The sequence below is a fragment of the Phyllobates terribilis genome, unplaced genomic scaffold (assembly GCF_046119375.1).
Source record: "Phyllobates terribilis strain yellow unplaced genomic scaffold, ASM4611937v1 Scaffold_13__5_contigs__length_258822181, whole genome shotgun sequence".
Taxonomy (NCBI): domain Eukaryota; kingdom Metazoa; phylum Chordata; class Amphibia; order Anura; family Dendrobatidae; genus Phyllobates; species Phyllobates terribilis.
The window spans coordinates 103,668,273-103,684,179 of NW_027362773.1; the positions used below are offsets into that span (position 1 = coordinate 103,668,273).

General features: G+C 42.9%; 1 protein-coding gene across 18 annotated transcripts in view; it reads right to left on the reverse strand.

Moving 5' to 3' along the window:
* Positions 1-15,907, reverse strand: part of NRXN2 (neurexin 2) — a 961,844-nt gene that overhangs the window by 665,113 nt on the left and 280,824 nt on the right. For all 18 annotated transcript variants that reach the window (XM_073658329.1, XM_073658327.1, XM_073658343.1 and 15 more), the window contains exon 4: positions 10,001-10,018. In XM_073658329.1, the coding sequence (XP_073514430.1) occupies positions 10,001-10,018 (18 nt within the window). The remainder of the gene's footprint in view (positions 1-10,000; positions 10,019-15,907) is intronic.

Sequence of the window (15,907 nt, forward strand, 5' to 3'; positions counted from 1 at the left end):
GGTCCTAACTTACGATCGGGATGGGAGGTGGCGAGGGGAGCGGAGGATCGGGGTGGGAGGCTGCGGGGAAGCAGTATGGGGCTGTGTGATTGTTTAAAAGCCGGCGGCTTTATACCGCCCACCGGCTTTTAAACAATCAGGAGAATTCTCCCCCGCTGGGATGGCATTCTGATGACAGGCTGGATCGCGCTGCCATCCAACTTGTCATCCTTCACAGACACTGCAGAGCGCAGGCATTATGGGAACTTCCGATTCCGGTATCCGATATTGTAAAAGTATCGGAATTAAGTATCGGAATTCCGATACCGCGAATATCGGCCGATACCCGATATTACAGTATCGGAATGCTCAACTCTATTCATAAGTAGTCATCAATACCCACAGGTTAAAGCCTCATTCAAACATCAGTTTTCCACATACAAGTGGGTACAGAAAGTATTCAGACCCCTTTACATTTTTCACTCTTTGTTTCATTGCAGCCATTTGGTAAATTCTAAAAAGTTCATTTTTTTCTCATTAAAGTACACTCTGTACCCCATCTTGATTGAAAAAAATCAGAAATTTAGAAATTTTTGCAAATTTATTAAAAAACAAAAACTGAAATATCACATGGCCATAAGTATTCAGACCCTTTGCTCAGTATTGAGTAGAAGCACCCTTTTGAGCTAGTACAGCCATGAGACTTCTTGGGAATGATGCAACAAGTTTTTCACACCTGGATTTGGGGATCCTCTGCCATTCTTCCTTGCAGATCCTCTCCAGTTCCGTCAGGTTGGATGGTGAACGTTGGTGGACAGCCATTTTCAGGTCTCTCCAGAGATGCTCAATTGGGCTTAGGTCAGGGCTCTGGCTGGGCCAGTCAAGAATGGTCACAGAGTTGTTCTGAAGCCACTCCTTTGTTATTTTAGCTGTGTGCTTAGGGTCATTGTCTTGTTGAAAGGTGAACCTTCGGCCAAGTCTGAGGTCCAGAGCACTCTGGAAGAGGTTTTGATCCAGGATATCTCTGTACTTGGACGCATTCATGTATCCTTCAGTTGCCACCAGTCGTCCTGTCACTGCAGCTGAAAAACACCCCCATAGCATGATGCTGCCACCACCATGTTTCACTGTTGGGATTGTATTGGGTAGGTGATGAGCAGTGCCTTGTTTTCTCCACACATACCGCTTACAATTATCACCAAAAAGTTCTATCTTCGTCTCATCAGACCAGAGAATCTTATTTCTCATAGTCTGGGAGTCCTTCATGTATTTTTGAGCAAACTCTATGCGGGCTTTCATATGTCTTGCACTGAGGAGAGGCTTCCATCAGGCTACTCTGCCATAAAGGCCCGAATGATGGAGGGCTGCAGTGATAGTTGAATTTGTGGAACTTTCTCCCATCTCCCTACTGCATTTGTGGAGCTGAGCCACAGTGATCTTGGGGTTCTTTACCTCTCTCACCAAGGCTCTTCTCCCATGATTGCTCAGTCTGGCTGGACGGTCAGGTCTAGGAAGACTTCTGGTGGTCCCAAACTTCTTCCATTTAAGGATTATGGAGGCCACTGTGCTCTTAGGAACCTTGAGTAATGCAGAAATTCCTTTGTAATCTTAGCCAGATCTGCGCCTTGCCACAATTCTGTCTCTGAGCTTCTTGGGCAGTTCCTTTGAGCTCATGATTCTCATTTGGTCTGACATGCACTGTGAGCTGTGAGGTCTTATATAGACAGGTGTGTGCCTTTCCAAATCAAGTCCTATCAGTTTAATTAAACACAGCTGGACTCCAATGAAGGAGTAGAACCATCTCAAGGAGGATCACAAGGAAATGGACAGCATGTGACTTAAATATGAGTGTCTGAGCAAAGGGTCTGAATATTTATCACCAAGTGACATTTCAGTTTTTCTGTTTTAATAAATCTGCAAAAATTTCTACATTTCTGTTTTTTTCAGTCAAGATGGGGTGCAGAGTGTACATTAATGAGAAAAAAAATGAACTTTTTAGAATTTACCAAATGGCTGCAATGAAACAAAGAGTGAAAAATGTAAAGGGGTCTGAATACTTTCCGTACCCACTGTACATGTTCTGTATAGAACTGTTCACAGGTCTAGTTAATTGTTGTTGTTTCTGCTTTGTTTTTGCAGACCACGTGTCTGCAAAATAATCATGTCAGTTTTGTATCCGAGTCATGGAATAAAATTACCCATACAAGTTTATGGGTCCGTGAAAATCATTGACAGCACATCTGTGTTCAATCTGTTCTGTCCACAATTAACATTGCAATGGATAGGAGAAGCTATTCTTTTATGCAGTAGAAAAATTACTGACATATGAATGAGGCCTAAACCCTGGTGTAATAAGGTAAAAAAAGACCCTGATATTAAATGGGTTGTCTGGAACTTTAACACTGATGGCCTATCCTTAGGATAGGTCATCAATGTCTGATCAGTGGGAGGGCGACACCCATCACCTCTGCTGATCAGCTGTTCCTGGTGTCGATTTTGGCCGCAACTGCTCAGTTGTGGAGCTGCACAGCACAGCTCCATCTGCTATATAGTGGCAATGGCCGGGCACTGCACATTTGCCACCTATTCAAATAAATAGGGGGTGGATGTGTAATACTCAGCTGTGGCCACTATTACATCGTCGGGGCTGTGCAGCTCCATAACTGAGCAGTTCAGCTGTTTCCGATGGCAGTGGCAGCTGGAACGGCTCAGTTGTGGAGCTGCACGGCACAGCTCCATCTGCTGCATAGTGGCCATGGCTGGACACTGCACATTTGCCATCTACTCAAATCAAAAAGGGGTGGATGTGCAGTACCCAGTCGGGGCCACTATTCCATCGTTGGAGCTGTGCAGCTCCATAACTGAGCAGTTCAGCTGTTCCCAATGGCAGCGGCGGCCAGAACTGATCAGTTGCGGAGCAACGTGGCACAGCTCCATTTGCTGTATAGTGGCCATGGCCGGACACTGCACATTTGCCACCTATGCAGCTCTGTAACTGAGCAGTTCAAGCCGCCGCCAACACAGGGAATAGCTGATCGGCAGGGGTCCCCCCGGTCAGACATTAATGACCTATCTTAAGGATGAGCCATCAGTGTTAAAGTCTTGGACAACTTCTTTAAAGTAAAAAAAGAAGTTAGACAGTGGAATAAAATGAGCAGACAACAATCCAGATCGTAACACTCACCTTTGTATCATTTAGTGTAGTGATAGTCTTGCTGCCAATCATTTCTGATGCTAGTTATTTTAGGCCGGATTAACAAGTCAAATAAGTAAAATAGCTAAAACCTACATACACTGACCTGAAAATGTGTGATGATACAACGTATGATATATTTCTCATTTATGTACCAAAATTGTCTTCATAGCCGTAAAATCCATTGCTACGATGGACAAACGGTTACATATTTATGTGAGATGTGTAATTGGTTTTTATCGTTACTGCTCCTCATAACCTGGGCAGCTGGTTTGCACTGTAAAACCTACTTGAATACCATTCATGGATATCTTGCACATAGAAGACTTTCCCGGCTATCTGCCTACCATACTGAAAGCCATCTCTTCCCGTGTGGACACGAACAACCAATTTTATTGTCCAGAGAAGAGCATATGAAAGTCACAGAGAATCTGACTCTTATCTGTAAAACACAGCATAGAGACAGCAAACAGAGAGACCCCTGGGGAGGTGAAGGAGCGGGGTGGAAATGGGAGAAGGAAGATCTGGAGAGCCATTGGGGTGTAAAGGAAAGAAAAAAAAGGAAAGAACGATTCAGGGCGGTAAAAGTGCAGAGGAAGGCCAGGAAGAAAAGAGTTTACAATGCAATGGAAAGGAATAATCTGTCTTTGCAAAAGGTAGAAGATTATGGTATAAAGCCCATATATTTATTTCTTCACCTTACTGAATGGCATAAAAAGCCTGCTGCTAATCGAATAAAGGGCATTATAAAAAGCACATCCAGATTAACAAAAAAGTGTGAAACAACTGAAAATATGTCTTATATTCTAGATTCTTCAAAGTAGCCACCTTTTGCTTTGATGACTGCTTTGCACACTCTTGGCATTCTCTTGATGAGCTTCAAGAGGTAGTCACCGGAAATGGTTTTCACTTCACAGGTGTGCCCTGTCAGGTTTAATAAGTGGGATTTCTTGCCTTATAAATGGGGTTGGGACCATCAGTTGTGTTGTGCAGAAGTCTGGTGCATACACAGCTGATAGTCCTACTAAATAGACTGTTAGAATTTTTATTATGGCAAGAAAAAAGCAGCTAAGTAAAGAAAAACGAGTGCCCATCATTACTTTAAGAAATGAAGGTCAGTCAGTCCGAAAAATTGGGCAAACTTTGAATGTGTCCCCAAGAGCAGTTTCAAAAACCATCAAGCGCTACAAAGAAACTGGCTCACAATGAGGACCGCCCCAGGAAAGGAAAACCAAGGGTCACCTCTGCTTCTGAGGATAAGTTTATCCGAGTCACCAGCCTCAGAAATCACAGGTTAACAGGAGCTCAGATTAGAGACCAGGTCAATGCCACACAGAGTTCTAGCAGCAGACACATCTCTACAACAACTGTTAAGAGGAGACTTTGTGCAGCAGGCCTTCATGGTAAAATAGCTGCTAGGAAACCACTGCTAAGGACAGGCAACAAGCAGAAGAGACTTGTTTGGGCTAAAGAACACAAGGAATGGACATTAGACCAGTGGAAATCTGTGCTTTGGTCTGATGAGTCCAATTTTGAGATCTTTGGTTCCAACCACCGTGTCTTTGTGCGATGCAGAAAAGGTGAACGGATGGACTCTACATGCCTGGTTCCCACCGTGAAGCATGGAGGAGGAGGTGTGATGGTGCTTTGCTGGTGACACTGTTGGGGATTTATTCAAAACTGAAGGCATACTGAACCAGCATGGCTACCACAGCATCTAGCAGCCGCATGCTATTCCATCCGGTTTGCGTTTAGCTGGACCATCATTTATTTTTCCACAGGACAGTGACCCCAAACACACCTCCAGGCTGTGTAAGGGCTATTTGACCAAGAAGGAGAGTGATGGGGTGCTACGCCAGATGACCTGGCCTCCACAGTCACCAGACCTGAACCCAATCGAGATGGTTTGGGGTGAGCTGGACCGCAGAGTGAAGGCAAAAGGGCCAACAAGTGCTAAGCATCTCTTGGAACTCCTTCAAGATTGTTGGAAGACCATTTCCGGTGACTACCTCTTGAAGCTCATCAAGAGAATGCCAAGAGTGTGCAAAGCAGTCATCAAAGCAAAAGGTGGCTACTTTGAAGAACCTAGAATATAAGACATATTTTCAGTTGTTTCACACTTTTTTGTTAAGTATATAATTCCACATGTGTTAATTCATAGTTTTGATGCCTTCAGTGTGAATGTACAATTTTCATAGTCATGAAAATACAGAAAAATCTTTAAATGAGAAGGTGTGTCCAAACTTTTGGTCTGTACTGTATATATATCTATATCTATATAGATATATATAGTGACGAAGTCACTGGCAAGGTACTGGTAAGGAGATATGCATCAATGAGATTGTTAGCTTTAGTGATATGAACCTAGGAAAATACTCCAAGACACTAAGTGCTGAGAGGGGTTACTTGACCATGTTTAGGCTGCGTGCCCACGTAGCGTTTTTCAAGCGTTTATGCTGCGGAATTTCCGCAGCGGAAACGCTTGTAAAACGCTAGGTAATCCGCACCCCATGGTCCCCAAGGGGATTCCGCATGTTCTATGCACATGCTGCGGATTTTTCCGCAGCGTTTATGCTACGTACAAAAATCCGCAGCATGTCATTTAATTTTGCGGAAGTGCAGCGGAACTCCCGCCATTGACTTGCATTGAGACGCACAGAAACCGCGACTGTACATTTGTACAAGCAGCTTCTATGCGTCTCTATGTGCGGATGGTACCCAGTTCTGGAGGAGAGGAGACTCTCATCCAGACCTGGGTACCATTGTACCTGTAAAAAAAGTATAAAATAACAAATAAAGTTTATACTCACCTGTCCGGCGGCTTCTCTCTGAATGCCAGCAGCGCTGAAGGACCTTCGGTGACGTCACAGTCATGTGACCGCAGGCCCTTCACCGCTCTGTCTCGCGATATGCCGGCAGCCGGGAACCAGCCAGGAAGCAGCGCTGCAGCCACGCCGGGGCCTCGGAGGTGAGTATAGCTTTATTTGTTTTAATTTTTACGGTCACACTGCATAAATCCATGCTGTTTGCATGGATTTATACTGTGTGACCTAGTTGTCAAGCACTTTCCAAGTGATGCTATCGCCTGGAAAGCGCTTGTCAATCTGCATGCGGAAACGCATGTGAACCCGCATGTGGATCCGCATGTATTCTGCAGGAAAAACGCATGCACAATCTGCATGCGTTTTTTTCTGCCAGGGAGATGCAGAAATGCTGCAGAAATTTTCTGCTTCATTTCTGCATCGTGGGCACATACCCTTAGAGCTAGGTTGAGTGAACAGATGTAGAGAGGGTGGGAGGCTGTTCATCATATCTCCACCCCAGGGTGGAGTCCAGAGGATAAATACACAGCCTTCTGGCTTATTCAGTGTTGGATGGGCAGGAAGGTGCAAGCTCCAGAGCTGTGTTTTCATGATAAGGAAAGCTGAACCTTTTGTTTGTTCCCGAGCAGCCGGATCCCCGCAGCAACACAGACTGTGCTATACATTATGTTATAGTTTTCCCGTTAAGCCAGAATGGCGATGTTTGTTTTGCTAATGCTGCACTGGTTTATGCAGTACCTTAAGGCTGCGTGCCCATTATGCTCTTTTCAAGCGTTTTTGCCGAGGAATTTCCGCAGCGAAAACGCTTAAAAACCGCTTGGTAATACGTGCCCCATGGTCCGCAATGATAATACGCATGTGCTGTGCACATGCTGCGGAAATTTCCGCTGCGGATTATCATTGCGGAAAAATACACAGCATATCCATTAATTTTGCGGACACGCAGCGTAATTGCTGCCATTGACTTGCATTGAATCGCATAATATCTGTGTCAGTACATTTGCACACACGGATATTATGCGATTCAATGTGCGGATGGTACCCGGGTTTGGAGAAGAGGAGACTCTCCTCCAGACCCAGGTACAATATTACCTGTTAAAAAAAGTAAAATAAAAAATAAAGATTATACTTACCTTCCGATGGCCCCCGGTGTTTTCGTCTGGTCTGTTGTATGGGTCGCGGTGGTGTGAAGGACCTGCGGTGACGTCATTGAGTCATGTGACAGGTCACGCGGCCGATGACGTCGGCGGTCGCATGACTCAATGATGTCATCGCAGGTCCTTTCACACCACTGCGACCCATACAACAGACCGGACGCACCCGTGAAAACACCGGGGGCCATTGGAAGGTAAGTATAATCTTTATTTTTTATTTCTTACCATTCTTATTCTTTTTTTTAACTATTACTTGGACACACTATATAAATCCATGCCGGTTGCATGGATTTATATAGTGTGACCAAGTTGTCAAGCACTTTTCCAAGTGATGCTAAAATCGCTTGGAAAAGCGCTTGATAACCCGCATGCAGAAATGCATGCAAAAACGCTTGACAAACGCTTCTACCTGGCAGGAAAAACGCACGTAAAATCCGCATACGTTCTTCCTGCCAGGGAGAAGCGGAAAAAATATGCAGCATTTCTGCATCATGGGCACTTAGCCTTAATAAACCAGTGGATAATTTAAAGAGACAGTGTTCCTGTTTCTACCTCTATGTACAGCCAAGTAAGCCGGTCTACCAATATATATATATTGATGAGTGCATTGGAATCTGGAGACAGATCCGCCTGAAATGCGCTTTAAACATGTAACTGATTCATGATTAGATCCTAAATGTATTATGTAAATTGTTCGGTGGTTTCTATGGCAGCTTTGTCATCAGAATCACTGCTCTAAGCAAACCCTTCATCTATCTCAATATTCCTTTCAGTCTGGTACAAAGAGTCCCTGAAACCCGAGCTGCAGTTAAAAAAATGTTTTGTGGCCTAGCCATTTCTGTATTTTCCAGAGACATTGATGAAAAGTAAATGTACACATCATCCAGTGGGTAAAGGCCCCCATAAATATTAGATTAAGTTAACTAAATCCAAAACTGAAAGTCTACCTGGTTCTTATGACTCCCAACATCATCTGTGAGCTAAGGATCGGACAGTTTGAGCTTTTTAAACCGATCGTACACAGAAGCCGAAAATGGGCAGATGAGCAAACGATCGATGGTTGAATGAATGTTCGTTCGGCAATGGCCAATTGGCATTCAGCCGATGATCTGCACTAGCGGTATTGAGTCATTCAATATGGGGAGTACAGATCATTGGCTGAAAATATCCAAAACATCCGACTGCGAACGTTCAATCCATCAATCCAACAGACGATTGTCCGTCATAGTCGAAATCGGTCATTTCCATCAACTCTTCCATCCGGAAGCCGATCACACACGTTAGATAGCTGTGTGTAGAACGGTCATTTGGCTGACAGTTAGTTTGTATGTCCTCTCCATGTTTGTGTGGGTTTTCTCCGGGTTTTCCGGTTTCTTCCCACTCTCCAAAGAAATACTGATAAAGGATTTAGAGTGTGAGCCTCAATGGGGACGGCGATGACAATATCTATAAAGTGCGTGGAACAAGATGGCGCTATATCAAGTGAGCATAATAATACATTTCTACCAACTCCCTCGTACACAGAAACTCTTGTTCCTATATCCTGAATCTGAGATCTGCTGGCAGAATCATCGGATAGCGGCTTATATTTCCACTGAACAAAAGGATTGGGCTGTTGACTTTCAACCGCCAGATCCTTGTGTCCCCTTACATAATCTGTTGGAGGACAATCAGGAGGCCCCCCATACACGATGGACAATCTGACGATCTTTCCGGAATTTTTGCAGTTTTATGACTTATCTAATGTGTATGAGGGGAGTTTGTCAGCACAGAATAACTGTTCAAACCAAGTACAGGTTTCCGGTGCACCCTTGGAGTGGCTTAACAATTCAGTGCACCTTCCAACCTGCACATTTTACCCACATCTCTGCCCCACTCTATTTGGATTGACAGCTCTGTCTTTATAGAGCAGAAGAAGGGTGGAGATAGATGGAAAAAAAGTGGGTGGGAAGGTGCGCGATTTGGCCACACACAGGGTGCACCCTTGGTTTGTACAGTTATTCTGTCCTGATAATCCACCACTAGAGTTATCTGGCCGAGACACACTCCACTCTCACCATTGACGCAAAGGTTCATGAGTATGGTGGAGTCAGGAAAGATAACTATAGGAGGAACCTCAAAACCTTAATTCGACTTTGTCGTAGAATATAATGCATACGTTTCAGGGTTATGCAATGTGATGTTAGAAACAAGTTATCTATTCCAAAAGGAAGCCCTCGGGCCACTGCATAATTAACGAGTCAGGAATTTTTTTGGCTGGACTGTAACCTTTCTTCTGCTTCTTTCCAAAACTTCAATTCTTGACTTGAATTAGTCTTTTACATCTTGTTTCACCCCATCTCTTGTCTCTTCTACTGCATATTTTAACTTTTTTTTTCCATCTCAGTACCAAAAAATGATAATTTCATTCCCTTGAGTGCTCTCTGTTCATTTTAGTGTTCTAGGTCCCAGTTTTTCTTCCATTCAACCACTTTTTTTTTTTTTTACCATTTTTTTCCGTCATGCTCATCCCTCCTTATTTCCCTTTTCTCCTAAACATCTCTTGATTTCCAGTCCTGTGCTCTCCCATTAAAGTCTAATTAACATAATTTGCATAATGCTTGCTCATTATTATGTTCAGAGGAGTCAGGTGACAGGGAAAGCAAGATAATAGGGAGGGGGGCGAGCCGAAGAGAGGAAAGGAAAAGGAGAGGAGAGGAGGGTGGTTGGTGGGGAAAGTGACTGGTGGGAAGAAGAACCTGAGAAAGAGACGGGAGGCGAGGAAATGGAATTTACACAGTGATACCTAACCCTTTCCATCACAGGTCCCTGTGGAGTATAATATGATATTATTTAAACAAGCAGCTACTCACCTTCAATCACACGATCCTCTGCATGAAAACATGGAGAGAGACAAAAAAAAGACGAATGTTAGAATTAATAAAGGAGATAAGATGCAGAAAATCACAATGATAGAGAAGACAAAGAGCCCGGCTTAAAATGTTTCGAGTTCACAGTCTTGCCTATTCTTCATTATTCCTCATTCTTTAATTCTCGTACTTTCAGCAATGTTTTACAGCAATGTACATGAATCCCCCGTCATCACTTCCCCTCTACGATGTGCTTTTCATCTACACTCCGTTCCTCTGTATCTCGCAGTTCTGTTTTGCTGTTTTGACCTTCATCCTCCTCCTTGCCCCTGGACTACCACCACCTCAGGCTAATGTTCATCCAGCCAGCTGAGCCCCCTGGAGGAGATTTCCCCCCTCCCATTCTATGGATATGAATAGACCAGTAGACCCCAGGCTGAGAATCAGTGTCACTGCTGGTGACATCCACAAGGGACCACAAAGAGGGGAGGAGGGGGTCGGATTGCAAAAGTGATTGAGCGGCGGGGTGGAGGGGGGGGACGGACAAAAAAACCAACAGAGTCTCTGTGGAAGGGAGGACTAAAAAGCAAGATGATGAAAGAGAAGAGAGAAAGCAATGCTGCGCAGATAGAGCGATAGAGGAGGCGGTTGTTTATAAAAATAGAATTATGGGCAGATAGCGGGAGAAAGGAGGAGGGCCACCAGTCACGCAGTTGCCTGACAGAACACACAATGTGAAGAGCTGTGATAGTCCGCATGCTGGGAGCTTTCAGGTGTTCTCAATTGATCTCCAATTACATTTCTTAGGTTTTTTAGTAAAATGACAATAAAATCTGAATTTTTACAACCACAGCTGCACTACCACCTTATCCAAATCCCTAGGATTATGGCTGGTCCACTTAAAGAGGACCTGTCACTTACCGTAAGTTTGTACATTTTTTTAACCTGTTCTAAATGCCGCTGTTCTTGTGAATCCGGCATAGTTTTTTTTTTGTTTCTGTGACTCTCCGTTCCTGAGATATGACCTCCTCTTCCCGGTGTATAAGTCAAGCCTTTTTGGCCAACTGGGTGTGATCTTCAAGACGACGCCCATAGAACAGCTGATGATGACCACGCCCACTGTGCTAAAAAGACATTTACTTACAGAGAAGAGGGGGCCATATCTCAGGAATGGAGAGGAGCAGGAACAAACCAAAAACAGAACCAGATTCGGGAGAATAGCAGCATTTAGACCAGGCAGGACAATTATGAATTAACAACAAGTGACAGGTCCTGTTTAAAGTTTGACAAACCCCTTATTTCTTTTGAGAAGTCCCATTTAAGAAAGAAAGAAAATTCCTAATTGTAACCCTGTAGCAATCAAACAGGATCAATTTTAACCAATGCAATTTATATCTCAAAAGTAAATTAAAATAAAAACGATATTCTTATCTATATATCCTTCAATTCAAGTTACAACTTATCTTCTGATTTAAAAACTTTATACTCATTTGACAGATCATTTGGCCCAGAATTTTCCTTTAATTTATTAACATTTCTTTGGAGTAATTGTAACTTTTTTTTAAATCTTTTTACGGACCTCTAAATCACCTGTATAGCTAATGAGTCAAAGGGGTTGTTCTGGCAATAAAAAAGGCTCCAATGGCCTCAAATAAAAAAAAGAAGCTATACTCATTTAATTTGCTGGCTCAGCCAATCACTGACCCCAGCATTGACTTCCATCAGCCAGTGATTGGTTGAGTGCTATCTCCTGTCTGTTGATAGGGACCAGAAAACACAGATGAGGGGGGGGGACCCAGGCAGCAGGACAACTGAAGTGAGGAGAGGCAGGTGTACATTAATGTTGCTACGTTTTATCTTTTTTGGTAAAAAAAAAAAATTGCCTTGACATAGGGTTGCCAATTTGTTTTTTTTTATTTATCTGAACAGTTTATCAAAAAAATCACGTAAAGTCAACTTTTTCTACTGACAAGTCATAATAATTTCTTCAAGGTTTCTCCAGCTTAAAAAAACAACAATAATGGGGACATCAAATTTTATTAAGGATAGGGGGAAAAAATGCCTTATTTTTACTGGCTGTCCAGAAATTTCTAGACTGTTGACAACACTGTCCTAACAACTCCCTTAAAAGGGGTTTCCACAACACAACATGGACAACCCCTTCTTAAATATTATATTCCCCAGCCCAGTGTAACCTTGAGAAAAAAAAAAGATACTCACCTCCTGCACCGGCACTGTTCCAGAAATGTCGGCGGCAGGTCTCCCGAGGCTCGTGTGACGTGGGCTGCAGTTCTCACACTTCCTTTGAATGTCCAAGCCTATTAGTAGATGCTGATTGGCTACAGTGCCTAACAATGTCATGTGAGCCTCGGGAGAGCCAGCGTTGGCATTGCTGGAACAGCACTATTGTGGGAGACTAGTATTTAGAATTTTTTTTTTTACACTGGGAAATATAGTATTTAAGAAGGGGTTGAAACAGTAGTGGACAACTCCTTTAAATTATATAATACTGTCTGCCCTTAACTGCCAATAGGGGGAGCTTAATGTGATATTTCAGAGTTCATCTTAATGCGCTCTGAACTCCTTATTCTTCTGCTAGTGTCAGTTACAAGAAGCTACAATGTAATAATGTAACTCTATATCTATGTGGGAGATTTCTATCTCAGAAAAGCATGGTGCTTTATGAAGTAATAAAAACTGTATGTATGATTTGAAAGTCCCTTTCACATATAAAACTATAATAAATGCAAATACACACATACGACAACAGTATTTCACATCTTATAAGTTCTTAAAGGGAATCTGTCTTCATCTTTTTCCTATTTAATCCGAGAGCAGCATAATATAGGGCACGAGACCCTGATTCAATGGCTGTGTCACTTGCTAGGCTGTGTGCTGTAGTTTCAATGCAACTATCATTTTATTAAAAGATTAACACCACAGGACTACAGCTCACATGCAGCCCAGTCAGGCTAATCTGTGTAACCCCACCTCCACCACTGATTGACAGCTTGCTCCTGATGCACTGTGTACACAGGACACTTTCAGTCAGGGGTCTGGGAAGGGTTATACAAAGCTCAGCATTCATAGCACTTCTACATCTCCATCAGACAAAACAGGTATTCTATGAAATCTATACCAAGCAGCCCAGTAAGTGACACATCCCTGGAATCAGGCATTCTTGCCCTATATTATGCTGCTATCAAATTCTATAGCAAAAACTTGCTCACAGATTCCCTTTAAAAAATAAAGAAACTGGGCTAAGATCTGCTTAGACGTCCTGGAAAAGAAAGTAGTAATTGGTCAGGCGTGGCAATGGGAATTACATCCTTCCGATTAGTAGATAAAATAAGACAAGATGACTATAAATAACATCCGGAGTAGATTTATCAAGGCCAGATGAAGAGTCTGCACTGGTAATGGTTACCATGTATCTGGAAATCCTATTCTGGAATGAACCACATACAAAAATAATGTATTATACAAGCAGCAAGTGGCGCAGGAGTGCGCTCATGTTCTTCTGGCATTTTTCTATGGTAGCAAACTTATACAATATCGCAGCACAAATTGCTGCCTATTATTGTATTTTTATGGGAGTAGCTCTAAGTCAGAGCTACACTTTGAAAGATATATATATATATATATATATATATATATATATATATATATATATATATACAGTACAGACCAAAAGTTTGGACACACCTTCTCATTTAAAGATTTTTCTGTATTTTCATGACTTCTTCAAAGTAGCCACCTTTTGCTTTGTTGACTGCTTTGCACACTCTTGGCATTCTCTTGATGAGCTTCTAGAGGTAGTCACTGGAAATGGTTTTCACTTCACAGGTGTGCCCTGTCAGGTTTAATAAGTGGGATTTCTTGCCTTATAAATGGGGTTGGGACCATCAGTTGTGTTGTGCAGAAGTCAGGTGGATACACAGCTGATAGTCCTACTGAATAGACTGTTAGAATTTGTATTATGGCAAGAAAAAAGCAGCTAAGTAAAGAAAAACGAGTGGCCATTTCTTACTTTAAGAAATGAAGGTCAGTCAGTCCGAAAAATTGGGAAAACTTTGAAAGTGTCCCCAAGTGTAGTTGCAAAAACCATCAAGCGCTACAAAGAAACTGGCTCACATGAGGACTGCCCCAGGAAAGGAAGACCAAGAGTCACCTCTGCTTCTGAGGATAAGTTTATCCGAGTCACCAGCCTCAGAAATCGCAGGTTAACAGCAGCTCAGATTAGAGACCAGGTCAATGCCACACAGAGTTCTAGCAGCAGACACATCTCTACAACAACTGTTAAGAGGAGACTTTGTGCAGCAGGCCTTCATGGTAAAATAGCTGCTAAGAAACCACTGCTAAGGACAGGCAACAAGCAGAAGAGACTTGTTTGGGCTAAAGAACACAAGGAATGGACATTAGACCAGTGGAAATCTGTGCTTTGGTCTGATGAGTCCAATTTTGAGATCTTTGGTTCCAACCACCGTGTCTTTGTGCGACGCAGAAAAGGTGAACGGATGGACTCTGCATGCCTGGTTCCCACCGTGAAGCATGGAGGAGGAGGTGTGATGGTGTGTGGGTGCTTTGCTGGTGACACTGTTGGGGATTTATTCAAAATTGAAGGCATACTGAACCAGCATGGCTACCACAGCATCTTGCAGCGGCATGCTATTCCATCCGGTTTGCGTTTAGTTGGACCATCATTTATTTTCAACAGAACAATGACCCCAAACACACCTCCAGTGTGTGTAAGGGCTATTTGACCAAGAAAGAGAGTGATGGGGTGCTACGCCAGATGACCTGGCCTCCACAGTCACCAGACCTGAACCCAATCGAGATGGTTTGGGGTGAGCTGGACAGCAGGGTGAAGGCAAAAGGGCCAACAAGTGCTAAGCATCTCTGGGAACTCCTTCAAGATTGTTGGAAGACCATTTCCGGTGACTACCTCTTGAAGCTCATCAAGAGAATGCCAAGAGTGTGCAAAGCAGTCATCAAAGCAAAAGGTGGCTACTTTGAAGAACCTAGAATATAAGACATATTTTCAGTTGTTTCACACTTTTTTGTTAAGTATATAATTCCACATGTGTTAATTTATAGTTTTGATGCCTTCAGTGTGAATGTACAATTTTCAAAGTCATGAAAATACAGAAAAATCTTTAAATGAGAAGGTGTGTCCAAACTTTTGGTCTGTACAGTATATATATATATATATATATATATATATATATATATATATATATATATTAATATATATATTATTTATATATATATTTTTTAATTTTTTTTTTTTTTTTAACGTGAACCTGACAGCTAATAAATTCTGCTCCATCCAAGGCAGCATGCATCAGACACTGGCTGTATGATTTCAGCCAGGTACATACAGACAGTGTCTGATAGATGTTGCCCGATCCACGGTACATGTATCAACTGTCAGGTTCCCTTAAGATATTGTGATGTTAATATTTTAACCCCTTCACGACATATGACATATAATTTATGTCATATGTCGTGTCCCTGACTTTTAAGCAGGCTCCGACACTGAGCCAACATCTTTCCCTGCACATGACAGCTGATTTAGTTAGCTGTCATGTGCCTTTAACAGCCGCAGGATAAGCGGAGCTCTGCCCACAGCAGTTAACCAGTTAAATCCTGCTATCAATCTCTGACAGAGGGGTTTAACAAGTGCCGTTCGGAAGTGCGTCAACCGATGGGCTGTCATGATAGCCAGGAGTATGCAGAACACCCCTGTGTCTGTCATTGTGATACTCCCATGAACGACGGCTCGTGGCCGGCGTTCATAGGAGATCGTCCTGATTTCTGCTATACAGAGCAGGGCTGAAACCCTGCTGTGTATAGCACAGGCGATCGGACAATCGCAGCTTCAAGTCTCCTAAGGGGACTATTTAAATA